The sequence below is a fragment of the Nicotiana attenuata genome, chromosome 2, assembly GCF_001879085.1.
Source record: "Nicotiana attenuata strain UT chromosome 2, NIATTr2, whole genome shotgun sequence".
Taxonomy (NCBI): domain Eukaryota; kingdom Viridiplantae; phylum Streptophyta; class Magnoliopsida; order Solanales; family Solanaceae; genus Nicotiana; species Nicotiana attenuata.
Window position 1 is genome coordinate 73,781,746 of NC_031990.1, and position 20,912 is coordinate 73,802,657.

The 20,912-nt window shown below is 38.8% G+C and overlaps 1 protein-coding gene across 1 annotated transcript in view; it reads right to left on the reverse strand.

Annotated features, from left to right (window-relative positions):
* The window catches only part of LOC109212605 (protein LOL2-like), a 25,652-nt gene continuing 5,390 nt past the window's right edge, over positions 651-20,912 (reverse strand). The window contains exons 4-7 of the mRNA XM_019376262.1: positions 5,378-5,490; positions 1,467-1,547; positions 1,302-1,373; positions 651-1,184 (exon numbers count right to left, since the gene is read on the reverse strand). Coding sequence (XP_019231807.1) covers positions 1,146-1,184; positions 1,302-1,373; positions 1,467-1,547; positions 5,378-5,490 — 305 coding nt within the window. The 3' untranslated portion in view covers positions 651-1,145. The remainder of the gene's footprint in view (positions 1,185-1,301; positions 1,374-1,466; positions 1,548-5,377; positions 5,491-20,912) is intronic.

Consider the following 20,912-nt stretch of genomic DNA (forward strand, 5'->3'; position numbering starts at 1 on the left):
GCCCACTCCAGGATTTTTGTGTAGCTGACCGTCTGGTAAGGTTTTTATTAAAAGGATTTAATAATATACTGATAGTATATTTTTTTGCACTATCAATATATTAATTTTAACATGTCGTATCAAGTAACTTCCCTTATTTTCCAAGTTACTAATCTTTTCATATTCATGGAGGTCTCCCTACATCTTTTTTGTGACATGATAGTCTAAATTCTTCTATACTGTCGTGTACAGAATGTAAACTCAGCTTTAAAAGGTGATTGCCTAGGTGAGAAATTTAGGATCAAGTATGCTAGCTGTTTCTTTTACTATATATATGTCATGGGTAATCTAGTCTGTGCTTCCACTAATATATACTCCTTTTTATAAGGCATAAGTTACAGAAAATCACTCAAGCTAGTGAGGCCTTATGCGTAAAGTACTATTAAAGTGTGAAGTTGCTAAAGAAATGCTCAGACAAAGAAAAAGGATGGGTATATGTTAAGACATCAACAATAACTAAGCACAGACGTCAATTATGTGGATAAAGGACATGAAAAAAGAGAAAAAGAAGTGAAAGAAACGAAGGAAAAATAACATCATTCCAAGCACTCAAGGATGTAGCCTAATGAAGCTAAATAAAAACCTTATCAGACGGTCTGAACCAAAGTAGAGGCAAACAAAACTAGATAATTTATTCCCAACTGCATAAGTGTTGGGGTAGAGTTACCCAGTACCTCCAAGAAAAAAATTATTTTCAAAAGCTCACCTAAGAGCAGTAAGGTCATGATCATATAAACCAAGCTGATTAAATTTTATTAACAAGAGGACAAATGGTACATATCAACATTCTGTACTTGGATCATCGGGCGTATTCACACCACAGAATCTAGTTTGACAACAACAATTACCGACTCCAAAGAATCACACATCACTGAAGCCTAAATCTTCCAATCAGTTTGTGATTGTTATCACAAATGGTCCATCTGGTACAGTTCTTCAATCTAGAAATGCTTTGATACTAGCTCTAAATATTACCATATTTATATAGCACCACCTTTGTACTCATCGTTCCAATGGAAGCAAACAAAAACCTTACTCCCTTCAACTAGTGCACTTCACATACATAGGAATCTTAATCCTTCTGCTATTGCATTCCATAGATAATCCTAAGTCGTAGTCGTCACACCAACAACAACATTGCTCACCTAGCAAATGGTAAAATGATTATCAGAAATACTTACCTCGAATGACGCACAAGAAAAATGAATCAGATGTGAGCAGTAAAAGATGAATAAACAGAGGTCGAAATCAAAGAAACGCACCAACTTGCCACTTTCATCTAAAGACATAGGGTTCTGAACGACCACGGTTTGATTCTGTGAACGGGCTGTAGCCTATACCAGATAAACAATGTTTCAGAAGTGAATTCTGGTTGGCCAATCGCAAATAGCAAACAAATAGTAAGATGCACCATATTAAGAACTCACTGTTGAAGAAGTGGGTCCTGCAGAGGATGTAGCACCGCCATTTGGGGTGTGCACGGGAACATGGCCTCTTCCATCTCCGGCCTGCAAGGAGATACGTAGACACATTAAAACTGAAGATGATTCATCACAACCAGATGTGAACGCTAATTGCCTAAGCGATGAATAGTAACTGAAACCAGACCAGTTTCTAACGGCCAAGCTAGCAAGGTGAATTAGACAAGTAACGCATTTGCACAAAAATCGTCTCCTGTGACATATAACCTCTGAACTTATGCAAAATGAACTACAAAATCAATCAGCAGACAACATAATTTTTCTAGTCTCATAGCAACTGGTGAAACTGCCTCCAAATTATGGATCTCAGAAGGCAAAACATGATTCAACCTCTCCTTTCCAACATGACTTCAACAAGGACCATATTTTGAAATGAAACCACTTCCTACCTTTCTTTATGTAAGACCTCAATATCTGTCATAATATGTCCTTCCATCATCGTCACTTGACAACCCTTGAAGTGAAGCATAAATTAAATCACGATGACTAGAGGTTTAAACCATGAGCAGACTGGACGAACCACAATAGAAGCAACTTAAATAGAGACAACTGCTGCTCACTCCCAGGTAACCCATAACCTATTGTGAAGCTTGATAACCTGTCTTTTCGGTAACAGTCCGTTTCAATTATCTGGTGCTATCATCTCAGGATAATTCTAATCTCAACTGTAAATCTTATTATTTCCCTATCAGTCCTAATGTTTCAATTTTAATGAGTAGCAACAGATAGGTGCAACTACCACAGAATCTGAGCTCAAGCAAAGCTCATTTCAACCAAAAATGTTGTAAATCTTAGACTACAGCATCCGACGATCCCCCATACCCAACACTTCAATATGAGCAGAAGCAGTCTAAAGAAAAAAATAGATAATAACCATAATATCAAGCTAGCCGAGGACAACTATGCATAATTTCTTTAAAGACAAGAACGAGACTTCCAAGTCATCCTCTTTGTAATAGCCCTTCTCTCAAGTGACGAAACAAACACCTTTGTTTACGAATAGACTTTGGGATAAAGTGGCGGATGCAGTGGACTAGGAGATGTTATAGTAGAATAAGATAAACTGTTTGTATGATTTTAAGGATTTCTTTTTTAATGCATTAGCTTTTAAGATTTTGTTATAGATTTCAAACTATTTTACATTTATTACAAATTTCTTGTTTATATTTTAAATTATACTTGGATCTTTTAGATTATAATGTATACCTTATCAATCTGCTCTTTTTTCTCTTCAAGTAGGGTTCGGGGCAGCCGGTGCACTAAGCTCCGCTATGCGCGGGTCGGGGAAGGGCCGTACTACAAGGGTCTATTGTACGCAGCCTTACCCTGCATTTCTGCAAGAGGCTGTTTCCACGGCTTGACCCATGACTTCCTGGTCACATGGCAGCAACTTTACCAGTTACGCCAAGGCTCCCCTTCTCTTCAAGTAGGGTTCATGATAAGGAAATCTCTCAATTTTATTACAATGTTAAAGATTTGTAAGACGCTAGTACAAATGGGAATTTGATCCATTATACACGGATAGTTCGTAGAGGCACTACGTGAATAATGATGGGTGGCGATACATCCTGATATTTTTGAGTTGCACCAAAAATCCTACTTGCCAAAGTCGAATGTTCTCCCTCTGGTGGAATATTTTATATTGGAATATCCCTACGGAAAAGGGTTGTATTTGCCCCTTTACTATAAAAAATAAGCTACATCTAACCACCATTTCAATTTCTTAGTATAACTACCCCTACCGCCATACTTTTAGATCATCTTTGCCCTCCACCTGTTAAATGGTTTGGTCCTCATCTTAAAAAAGATACGTGACTGGCCCTTATTGGATAAAAAGACCAGCTTGTTTTCTAATTAAAACTCACCTGACCAATACTAATAGCCCACCAATTCCAAAAAAAGATAATTGAACTCATTCCACCCCATCTCCTTCCTCAATGCCTTTTCAGCACAAGGGAAGAAGCTCAATGCCTTTACAGCACAAGGGAGAACAATTTCAGGAAATGGCTGCTTTGGCATTGTTCAACAGGGGCAATGTTCATATGTCCAGGGCACGGAAAAGGATCTGTTTGAAATAAGATGGTTCAAGAGACACTGCGGAAAAGGGTATTTTCAAATAAACTATAGCCATGGCAAGCAAGAGACACCACTGAAACAACCTTCTGTTCCAAACTTTACTTTTGACTGATGCATAGAGTCCACAGCTATGAATGCACCATGCTGAATCCATATGCATTGAACTGATAATGATGGGTTACATGAAGAAATTTTCTTTACAGAGGCCAAATTCACCAATATCTAGGCTTAATTTGTATAAATTTGAATAGTTGAAGTTTCAAGCATCATATGTACAAACCACTTAGCTCCCAATATAATTATTATTTCAATTACAATGGTGGAAAATATCCAAAACATGGTTGCAGACTACAGTCATCTCAAGAAAATGAATCTTCAAAGAAAGAAATAGAAAATGGAATGTCGAACCAGGTGCCACAAACTTCGCAGCCACCATCAACTTTGCTCATCTTATAGGAGAACACATTTGAGTTACAATCTACATTACTGTCACCAGGGGCGGACCCACGTGAGGTCAAGAGGGTTCATCTGAACCCGCTTCGTCGTAAAATAAGAGTGTATATAAGGTAAATTTTATCTTTCTTCTAGTAAATGCTCTTATATAATTTTGTTGAACCCGCTTAGCACAAAGACACTGTACAGCCCACTGGCAAACTGGGTTCAAATTTTCTAAAAATACCTAAGTTCAAAACCAGTCAGCTGCATTTATGGGCACTCTTTTGTCCCTATATGCAGCACTCTCTCTTTTTCCTATATACATACGACATAGGAAAGTTTCTATTTCTCTTTTTTAGACTAGGAAAGCTTTATATACACAATTCAGGGAAAGAAAATTACACCTTTTTAATAAAAAAAATATTTTGTAGACGTCTTTGTATATTTATTTCTTTGCGTTTGAACTTTGAACCCGCTTGATGAAAATCCTGGGTCCGCCACTGACTGTCACTATATAGTTTTTATTGCTTATGATTGGGCTCAAAAGGAATATTCAAAAGCAGGAGAGAGAGATTATAGGTTCAATTTTCTTTTTTCTTCTTTTGAAATGGGTGGGTTACTAGTACAAGTCGAGTGGGTTTTAATTAGAAATGGGGCGGTTTTTTTTATCCAATCAGGGCCAGCCACCTGTTTTTTTTTAAAGATGGGACCAAGCCATTAAATGGGTGGGGCAACTATGATCCAAAAGTATGACGGTAGATGTAGCTTATTTTCGATGGTAGAGGGACAAATATTGCCTTTTTCAAAATCCTTGTCAAAAAGATTTTATATTGGAATAAGATTAATTACTGTACGTTTGAGATGTTCTTATAGATTTCTGAGTAGTTTTACATTTATTTTTCATATTTTATCTTTTAGATAGATTATGCTTAGCTTTTCTAGATTAGATTTTATCACTTGTTATTATCACTTATTCTAATTTGATTTTATTCTTGTCTTACGGCTAGAGTTAAAAGTTTAAATTGTCTAAAAGCTCTAAATTGTTCCCAGTTTTTTCATACTAGGTAAATATGACCTACATTACTTTTTTGGAGACACTCCAAAAAACACGTGATAAATTGATTTGAGTATAAATTGTATCCTACTCTCCTTCTACTTCTTTGTTTCTCCCTCTTTCCATCTCATTTCTCTATTCCTCTCCTCTCTTAATTTCTCTCTACACTCTCAATTTATATCTGTTCTGTTTCTTATTCTTATCTCTTTTTTCCCACGGACACAATAAAACATAAATACAGAAACATTAAGTCATCCACCAAAGAATTAAAAGAAGGGACTAGCATTCTCACATTAACGTGTGTGATATAGTGGCATATGGCACATTTAACTGATGGAGCTCCGCATGGATACATCAGCATAGTACGACAATTTCCACAGTTGACATGAGCAAACTGGTTAGGACCTGAAGATCAAGAGAAAATTAAAATTCGCACGGGAAGTACATCAAAAGCATAACAAAGACAAATGAAAAAATGAAGATAAGGAGACGAAAACCTCAGCTGACACCATTCAACAAATTCAGCTTGGCTAAATCCTATTATCCTAGTAAATGATAGAATTTGCAAACTTTATGTGCTAGTTACCTATCAATTCAACAGAGATCACCATTTCTTCATCTAAACAATTCTTCACACATACATAAAAAAAGTAAGGGTTCTTCACACCTTTACAAAGACTAATACTACTGATGATAAAAATAATTTTTCATATTGTTTTCTTGTTATTGTTGTTATTTATAGCAACCTCCTCATACATCCAACATCAGGAAAAAGGGTTTCTCTCGCTGCTTTTATTAGATGCATATTCAATTATTTTTATGTAGAATTCATCATATTCAACATTCATGTATATATTAGGTAAGCTAGTAACAAACATATAACACCAACATTTTTCTATTAGTCACTATATGTTAGTATTACTTAACATATATTTCTTTTGCAATACATAAATAAAAATGTGCCTATGCAGCATGTAAAAATATCTACATATATATTTTAAGTTAATTGAAGGGGAGCCTAAGTACAACGGTAAGAGTTATTGATGTGTGACTAAGTCATGGCAAGCCGGGGAAACATCATTTTTGCAGAAATGCGAGGTAAGTAAGATAATAAACCCGATGTAGTGCGAACCTTCCTCGAACTATGCAAACAACAGGGGCTTAGTGTACTAAGAGCCTGTTTGGAAAGCCACCTAGGAATTAGATTTGTGTAATTGAGTGTAATTACACAGGTTGGCATGTTTGACTGGCCGAGTAATTACTTGGTCAGCATGGAATTGGGTGTAATTGAAGAGGTGTAATTATACTATCCAATTCTCAAGGGGGCGTGAGAATTGGTGGTAATTACACTATGTAATTACAAGGTTACTTATTAATTTTTTTTCTTTTTATTTTTATTTTAATTTATTTTCTTTATAGGCCAAATACATACACAACCCCTTAAACTTGACACCAAATTTCCCATGAACACTTTAACTAAGGTTTGTGCCTATTAAACACTCTAATATTATTTAATCTGTACCAATCAGACCCATCACGACTAACCAATACAAAAACTATAATACGTGAACTTCACACGCCTGACATGTCAAAAAGAACGACTAAAAAGAGCCATGTGGCTTTTAACTTTAGCTAATCCCAAAAAAAAGGTTTTTCAGCAAATAATAAAAAAATTAAAATTGCGGAACACTCGCTGCCGGCCGCCCCGTTCCACTGTCGGTCATCTTCTTGGCAAACCATACCTCCCATTTTCTTCTTCCATACAACTCACCCCACCTCAAACAGTAGTTCAGATAGCATTTGCAAACTCCGACTCCCAGTCTTGTTCCATAGCGCCTGCCCTTACACTATTGTTGTCTCCCCACCGTAGCCCCTACTCACTATTTTCTGATACTCAAAAAGAAGAAGAAAACTTTAAAGTTTGTAAAGGGCAATTTTATTTGTGAGTATTAAATTTTTTTTTTTTTTGACAATGTAACATGTATATTTGTATTAATCAATCTTCAGCACAAAGGTTGTGCTGGAAGCCAAAAGAAAGAGTTTACAAAAGCCTATAAAGCTCCCTATTACAATCCTTGCATTTCTTACAAGGAATCTAGGACTTACAAAATCAACTCTAAGTCGTCACTATATTCTGCTTCACACCAAAAACAAAAAAGAAGAATACAATTCATCTTAATTTTCTGAATAGAGCTCATTGTATCCTGGAAGCATCTTGAGTTCCTCACCTTCCATATTGTCCACCAAATAGTTGCAGGGACAATTTTCCATCTGTCTTTGTTTGAAGCATTACACTTCCCCCCTGCATTCCAGCTTGACAAGAGTTCAGATGTTCTTCCTGGCATTGACCATCTAATGCCCCTGAGATTGATGAATAAATCCCACAACTGACTAGTCACTTGTCTCTACCTCTTGGCCACATAAGTAACACTTCGAGCAAATTGGTATTCCCCTTCTCCTCAGATTGTCATGAGTTAAAACAGCTTCTCTAACTACCAGCCAAGAAAAACATGCCACTTTGTATGGTGTCTTGACCCTCCAGATGTGTTTCCAAGGCCATAGATTGACTTGACCACCACCTTGGTTTAGATACTTGTAGCCTGAGCTGATTGTGTACACCCCACTGCTGTTTTGGCTCCAGCTAAGTGTATCTTCTCCCTCTTGCAGTCCGTTGCATAGCTCCAGGGTGTTAAAAAAGTCTGTTATTCTGGGCAACTCCCAATCATGTAAAGGTCTTCTGAAAGTGAGATTCCATGCATGTGCCCTCGAAGTTCATATACTGTAGCTCTATGTTATTGATTCAGGGCATAAATGTCTGGAAAAAGATTCATAAGACAACCTATTCCTAACCAGTTATCTTCCCAAAAAAGAGTTTTCCTACCATCCCTTACTTTGAATTGAAGCTTGTCAGCAAAATTTGGCCACAGGTTCCTTATAGTTCTCCACAAGCTGGTACCATAAGCAATGTTTACCTGCTTAGTCATCCAGAATCCTTCCTTTCCATATTTAGCCTTTATAACCTTGCTCCACAAAGCATGTTCCTCCTTAGTAAACCTCCAGAGCCACTTCGTCAAAAGACATTTATTCTGAATTCTCAAGTTCCTGATCCCCAGACCTCCCAACTTTTTGCTGAGGGTCAAAGTTTTCCATTTGATTAGATGAAAGCCCTTCTTCTCCTTGTTTCCATGCTAGAGGAAGTTTCTTCTCAAGGTGTCCAGTCTTTTCTCTACATTGGCTGGTATAGGGAATAGGGACAACATATATGTGGGCAGAGCATCTAGCACAGAGTTAATGAGGACCAATCTACCACCCAATGAAATGTAGTTTGATTTCCATCTTGCTAGCTTTTTCTCACATTTTTCCAGGACTCCATTCCAGATATCCTTGGACTTGCTCTTAGCTCCCAGAGGCATCCCCAAATAAGTGGTTGGGATAGAACCAATTTCACCTCCCAGAATTCCTGCCAGCAACTGAATATTAGATACCCCGTTAACCGGAAAGATCTGACTTTTTCTCCAGTTGATATGAAGCCCAGAACTGGCTTCGAAAATTATAAGAATCACTCTTAAATACTTTACTTGGATCTCATCAACATCACAGAATATGAGGGTATCATCTGCATATTGAAGATGAGTAACCTCCAACCTGTCAGATTGTTTCCTTGCCACATTGAAGCCCTTAATCCATCCATTGCCCTGTGATGTTCTCAACATATTGTTTAACCCTTCCATGGCAAGTATGAATAAGAAAGGGGATAAGGGATCGCCCTGTCTCAAGCCCCTTTTCAAAGGAAAAAAGCCTTCAGGAGCTCCATTGATCAAGAGGGAGAACCTGACAGTGCTTATACAGAATCTGATCCAATTGATCCATTTCCTACCAAAACCCATCTTCTGGAGAGTTCCAAGCAAAAATTCCCAATTGACATGGTCAAATGCCTTTTCAACATCTAACTTGCACATAATTCCTGGCCTCTTCTCCTTGAATCTGGAGTCTATACACTCATTTGCAATCAAAACTGCATTTGTGATTTGTCTTCCTTTAATAAATGCCATTTGCTATGAATCTACCAATTTGTGCATCACCTTTTTCAATCTTTCAGTGAGTAGCTTGGAGATCAATTTATAAATGCTGCCTATGAGACTGATAGGCCTAAAAATCCCGTAACTCCTTGGCACCACTCTTCTTAGGTATCAAAGCCACGTAAGTGGCATTGAAGCACTTTTCAAAGAACTCCTGAGAATGAAAGTTCTGGATAGTAGCCATTATGTCTGATTTCACCACGTTCCAGCATTTGATAAAAAAGCCCATAGTGTACCCATCCGGCCCCGGAGCTTTGTCTATTGCACAATCCTTTAAGCACTCTAAGACTTCATTCTCCTCAAAAGCATTTTGAAGTGTCTGTACTTCAACTTCAGAAATAGAGGGGCAGTTGCTCATGTTGTAGGTAGGTCTCCATGCTTCTGTTTCAGAGTACAATTTCTGATAAAAAGCAATAATCTCCCTTTTGATCTCAGCTGGCTCTTCAATATTGTCCCCATCCACCTCTAATTTGCTAATATTATTGAATCTTTTATGTGCATTGGCAGTTCTTTCGAAGAACTTGGTATTCCTGTCTCCTTGTTTGAGCCATAGTGCCCTAGATCTTTGCCTCCAAGCTATTTCTTCCTTTGTAGCAAAATCTTCGAATTCAAAGGAGAGATTTGCTCTCCTGGACATCTCCTCCTCATTAAGGTTCCTCTGTTGTTGGATAGCATCCAACTCAGCAATTTGGTTCAATATGAGGCTTTTCCCCCTCTCCAGATTGCCATAGCTATTCGAGCTCCATTCTCTCAATTTTCCTTTTAGGGCTTTTAGTTTGCAAGCAAGGATGTAATCCGGTCTTCCTTCAAAGATGAAGGATGACCACTAGCTCTGGACTCTGCCAGTAAAGCCTTCAGGCTCCAACCACTAGTTTTCGAACTTGAAGTAGGATTTAGTGTGCTCCCAGCTGCCACACTGTAACATTAAGGGTGTGTGATCAGAACAAACTCTAGGAAGAATTTCCTGTTTGATGTTTTTGAAGCACTCATTCCACTCCATCGAAACCAGGAACCTGTCAATCTTTGAGATGGTCTCCTGATTGTTCCCTCTGGCCCATGTATAAATGCCCCCTTCTAATGGAAGATCAACCAAGTCCATATCTTCTATGAGTTTAGAAAATTCAGTCATCGATTTGGTAATTCTGCTGCAATTCCTCTTTTCAGAGGGAAATCCGATTGTGTTAAAGTCTCCAGCAACTACCCAAGGCCCTGTGAACAGACCTCTAGAACCCCCTATTTCCCACCACACTTCCCTTCTTTCTCTGGTGCAGTTAGGAGCATAAACTCCTGTCAGGTGCCAATTAAAGTCTTGTGAAAGTGACTCAAATTTGCAAGTCAATGAGTGAGCTCCCGTGGTTACTACCTCCCCTTTCCAAACTTTACTATCCCATAGCATTAGGATACCACCTCTAGTGCCACTAGCCTCCAATTGCCCATATCTTATACCCCTGACCCCCCAGATTTCTTTGACAATCCCTTCTATATTCCCTTCTATTTTCGTTTCTTGGAAACAGTATACATCAGCTTTCCAGCTGCTAATCACCCTTCTCTTCTTCCTACGATTCAATCCCCTCACATTCCATGAAATGATTTTCACATTCATTGATCAACGATTGAGATTTCTTTCCCCCTGTTCCTTGCTCCAGAACTTTTGAACTTCATATCGAAAACCAGGGCCTTTAACTCTTGACCGCCTTTCCTTTTAGGAGTCACCATATTTACTGCTTCTGCTTCTTGCCTCTTCGCTTGCCTGCATCTGTCAATCTTCTTAAATACAGCCAGGGCATCCTCTTCGCATCCCTGGAATTCAACCCCAAATTGTTTGCTGAGTTTAATTACATTCTGATGAACTCATAAGGTTGCGTCCATATCCCCCTCCAGATCGTCACTTTGCGATTGTATCTTCAGAGGTTCAGCTTCCTCAATTACCCAGTTGTCAGATTCAGCTTGCACTATCATTTGCATGTCCTTGCTGCCTCCCGCCCCATCAATTTGAATACCTTCATCATCGATATTAGTCATAGCATCCTCAGAAGTATCACCTTCTTCATGATGCTTCTGTTGCTCTCTCTCCTGTATGATAGAGAAAGGGATTTCTCTTTCTTCGTTCTTTTCCACTTCAGAAGTTTGAGCAATGTTAAGCGGGGAGAAAGAAATTGCTTCGATTTCGTCGATTAATGGATCCACTTTATTCCAGTTGGGTGTAGTGAAATGGGCCGAAATTAGAAGTTGGGCCTCCTCACTTATAATAGAGTCCAAAGGCTTCAGATTTTGACCCCTTCACGTGACCCTACCACTTTATCAGATTTTGAAATTGGCACATTTCTTGATGTTCCCACGTGACCAACCCTATCATTAATACCCCTGTACGCCTTTTGTACTTCATGGTAGGGTTTTTTTGCCCAGCGGTCAATACGCTGCTTTCTTCTCACATCATCGTTTTCTACATCGTCTTCTCCGGCAGCCACCCTTGTTGGAGATTCACACCAGATCGGAATAGTAAAGTTTATTCCCTGCTCAACTATTACCACTTCCTTCAGTGCTTTCTCCCCATCACCTCTAATTTTAATCCTTGCCCATTTGAGATGGTTCTTTAAGGAAGTTTCTTCCTCAGTCTCTAGCCAACCACCACAAAGATCTCCAATAGCTTTGAATATTTTCTCAGTCCAGAAGTGCATTGGGAGACCCATAGCTCTAATCCATGTCCAATCTCTTTTTTGGTTGAATGAGCAACAGTCGGCCGTCGGCGACCACCACTCCACATGAATTTTTGCTCGCTTCCATCTCCATTCCCCTTTTAAGGATGTGTTCTGCCATGTACTTGTTAGGAAATTGAAAAAGAAAATTGGGTCCGGCCATTTCGTAGACATCGACTCCAAAGGCTTTCTTCCAAGTGTTCACTGACCATCGCCGGATGTCGGCAAGGGTTGGTTTTTCGTCCAAGCCCTCGTCAAAACTTCCAACAATGCACCTGCTCAACAAACCATCATCTGTGTTGATATCACCATCGGAGATTAATATTCTGTTGTTGGGACCATGTGTAACGTGGACTTCATCGCATTCCCTCGTCTGCCATTTGCTGACTTTAATAGACGAAACATAGGAAATTTTTGGATCTGCCTTCTTCGGACCATTTGTAATAAATGGTCTCTTATTTTCATTAATGAAGTTCCTGATCTTAAATGCGATTTCATTCCATCCCGCATTAAATGTAACTTCTGGATGGTTACTGCTCTGTTGTCCCCTTGGACAGTAACAATGCTAATAAATCTTCCAAACTTGTTGTACTTCCTGGAGCTGTAGAATGATGAATATTGTTCCTTTAGCTGCCATTTCCTTACAAACGTACCATCATCTTTTGAGGCCTCTTGAAGGACAAAACATAGCCACTCCATAGTTTTCCAGCTAAAGGTTGATCTACGCATGAGATTACGACTCCTTTCCACCCATTCGAACCAAGTTTCTGCTCTTGATTCGAGTCTTGTAATGTCATACGATTTGAGACCAGCTGTAAAATAAATCCTGTTATCAATAAGTACAGCTGAAAACTTTACAAAGTATTAAATTTTGTTTGAGTTTATCCAAATTTGATGTATTCTTTGTTCTTCCCAAGTGAAAAAAAAAAGTAAAAGTTTTCAGCTGTACTTATTCTATTTTCCTTTTCTTTATTTGTTGATAATGATTTATATATACATGTATAATATGTATCGTCATGGACCACCACTTTTGGCACCCAACTCCACTGCAACCTTACCCCACAGCCACCCTGCTTCCTTCAAATCGTTCATGATTGGATTTAGCTGGCTATTCTGGTGATATGTCTTTATGGAGATGATAGTGGATGGTGATTTTTTTTTGGTTGTGAGATTTCCGGCTGATGATGCGTGAAGCGGGTGGAGAAAAATTTATCATTTCACGCGCCCAAGAAAAGTGCAATTCACACAATATGCCACATCATCGCTATGTGTTTAATAGACACATATTTGTTGGAGTTTGAATGTCTAATTGGAACAAATCTTAGTTAGAATGTTTAGGTGGAAACAGTGTTTAGAAAAGCGGTCACTTCGTCGCTTTAAGCGCGAAGTGACGCGACCTAGTGTCGCTTCTAGCAAGCGACTCGATCTTTGGAAGCGCACGCTTCAATGGAGAAATCGACGAGGCAAGGCGATGAAGCGAACGCTTTTGTATAAAAAGCGCAGGGGGGGCCCTTTTTTAAAAAAAGAACTTTGGGTTTATTTTTCTATTATACAAAACAGACCCCTAAAACGACCAAAAGACCCTTCACCTTCGGCAAACAGCCTTCGACAAAACAGAGCTCTCAAAACCTAGGGGTCTACCTGACCATCGACAAAACAGAGACATTGCTGACCCTTTCTCTCTCGCTCGAGCTCGACCTCTTCTCCCTTCTCGCTCGCGGTACCAGTCCAGGACCCAGGTAATTTCCTCTTCTCCTTTCTTCTTCAGTTCTTCTCATTTTTTTCTTTTTCTTTCTTCTTCTTCTTCTTCTTTCTTTCTCCAGTCCAGAATAGAGTATCCTTTTTTTTCTTTCTATTTCCTTCTCATTTTAGTGTATATTTCAGCATATAAGATTAATTGTTATATATATGTTATATGTTCAATTTATTTGATTAATTTTATATGTATTTCATTTTAGAAAACTCATTATATATATATATATATATATATATGTTATATTTTAGCTTATTTGATTTTTTTAAGGTGTATTTCAGTTTATAAAATTAATTATTATATATATTATATGTATTTTCAGTTTATTTGATTATGTATTTAAGTAGGGATTTCAAAATGTCTCAAAGTTCGAAAGAGAAAGACCCCGCTTGGCGATATGGCAATAGAGTTAATGAGAAGAATACAAATGTTGTATGCAAGTTTTGTAACAAGATTACAACGGGTGGAATTTATCGCTTTAAATACTATCTTATTGGTGGCGATAGAAACGTCACAAGTTGTCCAAAATACCCACCGGAGGTGAGGGAAGAAATAAAGAATTTTGTTGAGAAGAAGGAGCAAAAAAATCAAATGAGTCATCAACCAATGGTGACCAATCTTGATGATGATGATGATGATATTGAAGAATTGTCACTTCCAACAAAACGGGAAAGAGATGCAATCTCTTCAAGCCATGGATCATTTCCTATTACTTTTTGGTTTTTATGTGTAAAAAGAAAATAAGCAAATATCCACAAATAAATGCAATAAGACAAGGAAAGGAACTGGTGAAAGAGAAGAGTTTGGTGTTAGAAAATTCGGTAAACATATCATCAGATTGTTGGGAAGTGCTTATGAAGATGTGGTAGAGACATAAACATCCTATAAACCTGTATATCAGCTAATTAGGGAGAGGATGGAGGACTATGGACTTCAACAAAAATAACCCCCCATATGAAGTGTAAGGAAGTATATCAGAAAATACTAGGGAATTCCATATTCCATTTGCTTCCCTTGTACGCTTTTATCTCAATTAGCATCAAATATAAACTTCAAGTTATGTAGTGCACCATTTAACTATTATCGATAAACTACTACTTAATATATTAAATTTATTCAAATCATGTAGTATACCAAGTTAACTAGTTGTCGAGAAACTAATGTACTTAGGGTCGTCTGGTTCACATACTAGTCATGTGGGATTTATAAGGCATCCATTGTTTATGCAGTGAATAATAACAAAAGGATTGTTATGGGGTGAATAACAATAAAGGGATTTTTATGTATCGAATAATAATGCAGGGATTCCTCTGAGGTGAATAATACAAAGGAAAAGTTATGTAGGAAGTACATACTTTAAAGGCATGTATATCTTTAAATACTTTTACTCCAGTATTGCTAGAACACGTCTTCTTACTCCACATTCTATCCTATATTCCTATGTAAAATAATTCAAAGATTCCTGCATCACTTTTCTTTATCAGTAAGATTCCTGCATGACTTAATGCAGGTTTTATTTACATTTCCAACCAAATGTTGCATTAGTTATGCAGGAATTAGACTTTTTCATACGCCCAACCAAACGCTACATAGTTGCATTGGATTATTTTTCTAACCTCTCCAACCAAACACTGAATTATTTTAAGCAAGATTTATGTTGAGATTATTTTTCGTAATCCCTCCAACAAAAGGATCCCTGAAGTTATTGAAATAGATGTTCTAGAAGAAAAAACAAATGTTGAAACCAACGAAGCCAGGAAAGGAAAGTAAGAATATATGGAATACCATCATTATTATATGCAATTACCATAATGGAGAGAGATGATTGGAGATGTTTCTAGGGAATTAGACTTTTTCATACCGCCAACCAAACACTACATAGTTACATTGGATTATTTCTCTAACCTCTCCAACCGAACACTGTATTATTTTAAGCAAGATTTTATGTTGAGATTATTTTTCCTAATACCTCCAACAAAATGATCCCTTAAGTTATGAAAATAGATGTTCTAGAAGACAAAACAAATGTTGCAACCAACGAAGACAGGAAAGGAAAGTGAGAATATATGGAATACCATCGCTATTATATGCAATTGCCATAATGGAGAGTGATGATTGGAGATGTTTCCAGGTAATTAGACTGTTTCATACGGCCAACCAAACGCTACCTACGTGGGATTATTTTTCTAACCTCTCCAACCGAACACTGTATTATTTTAAGCAAGAATTTATGTTGAGATTATTTTTCCTAATCCCTCCAACAAAAGGATCCCTGAAGTTATGAAAATAGTTGTTGTAGAAGAAAAAACAAATGTTGGAACCAACGAAGACAGGAAAGGAAAGTAAGAATGTATGGAATACCATCGCTATTATATGCAACTGCCATGATGGAGAGATAAATTAGAGATGTTTCTAAGGAAACTACACCCAACAACAACAACAACAAAAAAACCGAGTGAAATCCCACAAGCGGGGTCTGGGGAGGGTAGTGTATACGCAGCCTTGCCCCTATCTTGCAAAGATAGAGAGGTTGTTTCCAATAGACCCTCGGCTCTCTAAGGAAATTACACTCCAATTAAGAAATTGAAGACTTCAATGCCTGCAGTCTGTAGCTTTTTGGTGTCAAACGCAAGTCGTAAATGTGAGAATGCACGGGAGAAAATATTATTGATTAATTATGACAATGATACAATGAGCCCTATTTATATATAATACATGTCCTACTCCTAATACATATGGGATTAGGGTTGTTTACTACTATTTAACTATCAAACTAACACTCCCCCTCAAGCTGGTGCATATAAATCATTAGCTTGTTACAAATATAACTAATACGAGGACCAGTGAGGTACTTGGTGAAAATATCAGCAAGCTTCACAAATTTTGTAGCAATATCTCCTGAGAGTATCTTTTCTCTAACAAAGTGACAGTCAATCTCGATGTGTTTAGTTCTCTCATGGAACACTAGATTTGACGCAATATGAAGAGCAGCTCGATTATCACACACAAGTCTCATCTGACTAATCTCACCAATTTCAACTCCTTGAGCAACTGTTTGATCCAAATTAGTTCACATGTCGCCATAGTCATTGCTCGATATTCTGCTTCTACACTAGACCGAGCAACCACATTCTGTTTCTTGCTCTTCCAAGACACCGAATTTCCTCCTGCTAAGACACAATATCCAGATGTAGAACGTCTATCAGAAGATGATACTACCCAATCAGCATCTGAGTATCCAACAATCTGCTCATGACCTCGATCCTCAAACAATAAGCCTTTGCCTGGAGCTGATTTTATATACCGAAGAATGCGGACAAATGCGTCCTAATGACTATCACAGGGAGAATCCATAAACTGACTCACAACACTCACAGGAAAGGAAATGCCAGGTCTAGTCACTGTGAGGTAATTTAATTTACCAACCAATCGCCTATATCTTGCAGGATCACTAAGAGGCTCCCCCTGTCCTGGCAGAAATTTAGAATTCGGATCCATCGGAGTGTCAACTGGTCTACAACTTGTCATTCCTGTCTCCTCAAGAATATCTAAGGCATACTTCCGTTGTGAGATCACAATACCTGAGCTAGACTGAGCGACCTCAATACCCAGAAAATACTTTAATCTGCCCAGATCCTTAGTCTGAAAGTGCTGAAAGAGATGTTGCTTCAACTTACTAATACCATCCTGATCATTGCCGGTAATAACAATATCGTCAACATAAACGACCAGATAAATACAGAGATTTGAAGCAGAATGTCGATAAAATACAGAGTGATCAGCTTCACTACGAGTCATGCCAAACTCCTGAATAACTGTGCTGAACTTACCAAACCAGGCTCGAGGAGACTGCTTTAGACCATAGAGGGACCGGCGCAACCGACATACAAGGCCACTAGACTCTCCCTGAGCAACAAAACCAGGTGGTTGCTCCATATAAACCTCATCCTCAAAGTCACCGTGAAGAAAAGCATTCTTAATGTCCAACTGATAGAGAGGCCAATGGCGGACAGCAACCATGGATAGAAAAAGGCGGACTGATGCAATTTTAGCCACGGGAGAGAAAGTATCACTGTAATCGAGTCCAAATATCTGAGTATACCCTTTGGCAACAAGACGAGCCTTAAGTCGATCAACCTGGCCATCTGGACCAACTTTGACTGCATACACCTAACGACAACCAACAATCGATTTACCCGAACAAAGAGGAACAAGCTCCCAAGTACCACTCGTATGTAAAGCAGACATCTCGTCAATCATAGCTTGTTGCCATCCGGGATGAGACAGTGCTTCACCTGTAGACTTAGGAATGGAAACAGAGGACAAAGATGACACAAATGCACAATGGGATGATGACAGACGATGGTAACTTAAACCGACATAATGAGGATTAGGATTAAATGTGGACCGTATACCTTTTCGTAGTGCAATCGTTTGATTAAGAGGAGACAAGTCCGCAGTATTAGCAGGGTCAGGTGCAGGACGTGAATAAGCTGGGCCTGATGCTGGGCGCGGACGACGATGATAAGTTAGGAGTGGTGGAGCTGTAGAAGGTTGAACTGGACTAGGTGGTGGCACTGGAGCTATAGTTGGTGGCACTGGACTAGGTGGTGGCACTGGAGCTATAGGTGGTGGAGCTGCAACTGGAACTGTAGGTGGTGGAGCTATGGAGGAAGATGAATGGGAGATAGGGACTGAATCTCCAAAAGAAGGAACTGGTAGCACCTCAGAAATATCTAAGTGATTAACTGGACCTGTGAAGTATGATTGGGTTTCAAAGAAGGTAACATCAGCAGACATAAGAAATCGCTGAAGGTCAGGAGAATAACATCGATATCCCTTTTGCGTTCTCGAGTAACCTAGAAATATGCACTTAAGAGCACGAGGAGCTAACTTATCTTTTCCTGGAGTAAGGTCATGAACAAAGCACCTATTCCTAAAGACACGGGGTGGAAGAGAGAACAAAGGTAAGTGGGGAAACAGGATAGAGAATGGAACTTGATTTTGGATAGCTGAAGATGGCATACGATTAATAAGATAACAAGATGTAAGTACTGCATCCCCCCAAAAACACAGCGGAACATGAGATTGTATGAGTAGGGTACGAGCAGTTTCAATAAGATGTCTATTCTTTCTTTCAGCTACCCCATTTTGTTGGGATGTGTACGGACAAGATGTTTGATGAATAAACCCATGGGAGTTCATAAACTGCTGGAATGGGGAAGACAAATACTCTAGGGCATTATCACTGTAAAATGTGCGGATAGAAACCCCAAATTGATTCTGAATTTCAGCGTGGAAGATCTGAAAAATAGAAAACAACTCGGATCGATTTTTCATCAAAAATATCCAAGTGCACCTGGAATAATCATCAATGAAACTGACAAAGTAGCGAATCCCAAGGTAGAACTGACCCGACTAGGACCCCAAACATCTGAATGGACTAAAGTAAAAGGTGATTCTGCTCGATTTTCAAGATGCCGCGGGAAATGGGAGCGGGTATACTTACCGAGCTGACATGACTCACACTCTAGAGTGGACAAGTGAGATAAGCCAGGTACCATTTTCTGAAGTTTTGACAAACTGGGATGCCCTAACCGTTTATGTAATAAATTTGGTGAATCAGTAACGGGACAAGTTATTGGAGGAAGACAAGATGCGAGTCCATGTAATTTTGCAAGGATAAGGTAATAAAGTCCATCTGATTCACGTCCGGTACCAATGATCCGCCCTGTGCGTTCTTGTACAAAAACAAGGTCATCAAGAAATAAAACAACAGATTTAAGGGATTTGGCTAAGCGACTAACGGCTATGAGATTAAAAGGACTACCAGGAACATAAAGAACGGAGTCTAAAGGTAAGGAAGGAAGTGGACTTGCTTGACCTATCGCATTTGCCATGGCTTGAGACCCATTGGCCATTGTGACTGTTGGAATATGAAATACTAGTGAAAAGAGATTTGTTACCAGAAATATGATCAGATGCACCTGAATCAATGACTCAAGACTCAGAAGGTGAAGATTGGGAGACACAAGTCATGCTACTATTTGTTGGAACAACGGAGGCTAATCCTGAAGATGTCTATTTACGTGCTTTGTACTGAAGGAACTCAATATAATCCAGTAAAGAAACCATCTGGATGGGATTCAATGCATTGGATCCAACGGATTGTGAGTTAAAGGCTTCCGATACGAATGCCATTATAATATCGTGCCGGAAAAAGCAAAAATTTTCAGGGGATCACTGTTCACGCCGGAAAAAATCACTGTAGCTCGCCGGAAAAAACTCAAAGTGGTCGGAATTTGATTTGAACTAGATGGGTAGGCTCGGAATTGTGAGGAGAGCAAGCTGCCCTGAAGGAATTTTGCGAAAAAATGGCCGTAAAGACTGTCGCGCGCCAGCGCATGGGCGTCGGAGCTTCGCCGAAAAATTTCTTCCGGCGGCGCGTGGGGTGTCTTCTGACGGAGAATTTTTTTATGGGTTGGTCGCCGGAGGCCGATCTACTTCGTGGTGGTGTTGGTTTTTGCACAACACTGACGAACAGTGGATTTTTGTGACGGACAGCCTCTTAAGTCGCCGGAAAATTGCGCGGCAACGAGGTCTTTCTTCCCGGAGGCCGCTGGACTGATGCACAGCGATAATTTTCTCACTGAAGCTCTGATACCATGTGAGAATGCACGGGAAAAAATATTATTGATTAATTATGACAATGATACAATGAGCCCTATTTATATATAATACATGTCCTACTCCTAATACATATGGGATTAGGGTTATTTACTACTATTTAACTATCAAACTAACAGTAAATACATGTAATTGTGGATTTTATTCGCTCTCTTCATTTTCTATTCTTATAAAAGGGCAAAAAATATGCTTTTTTATGTACTTGCAAGTATCCTCTGGATACTAAATGCACAGAGTTACCTTATCAAAAAGAGTTGTTAATTACAGCTATCTAATAGGCAAGAATAGTGCTAAATTGGAAAAAGTGAGTGAAAAACAGACAAGTTGCAGTGAGCATGTACTGTCACTCAGCCGTACAAAAGCAAAAGTATACAAACTCTTGCCTTCAGCAGAAGTTGAAGTGCTTCAAGCAAGCAAAGAATAAATCAGACCACACACTTAGTTTAGGAGTTCCAACAACAAATATGACCTTCATAAAAGTTCCACAATCAATCTGCATAACTTACATCAAGAAGGTAATTTTTTTTTTTTCTTCTGCATAATGAACATTCTTCATCAGCATGGAAAACAACAGGTTTTTTTTTTTTGGGTATTTGGGGGGGGGGGGGGGGG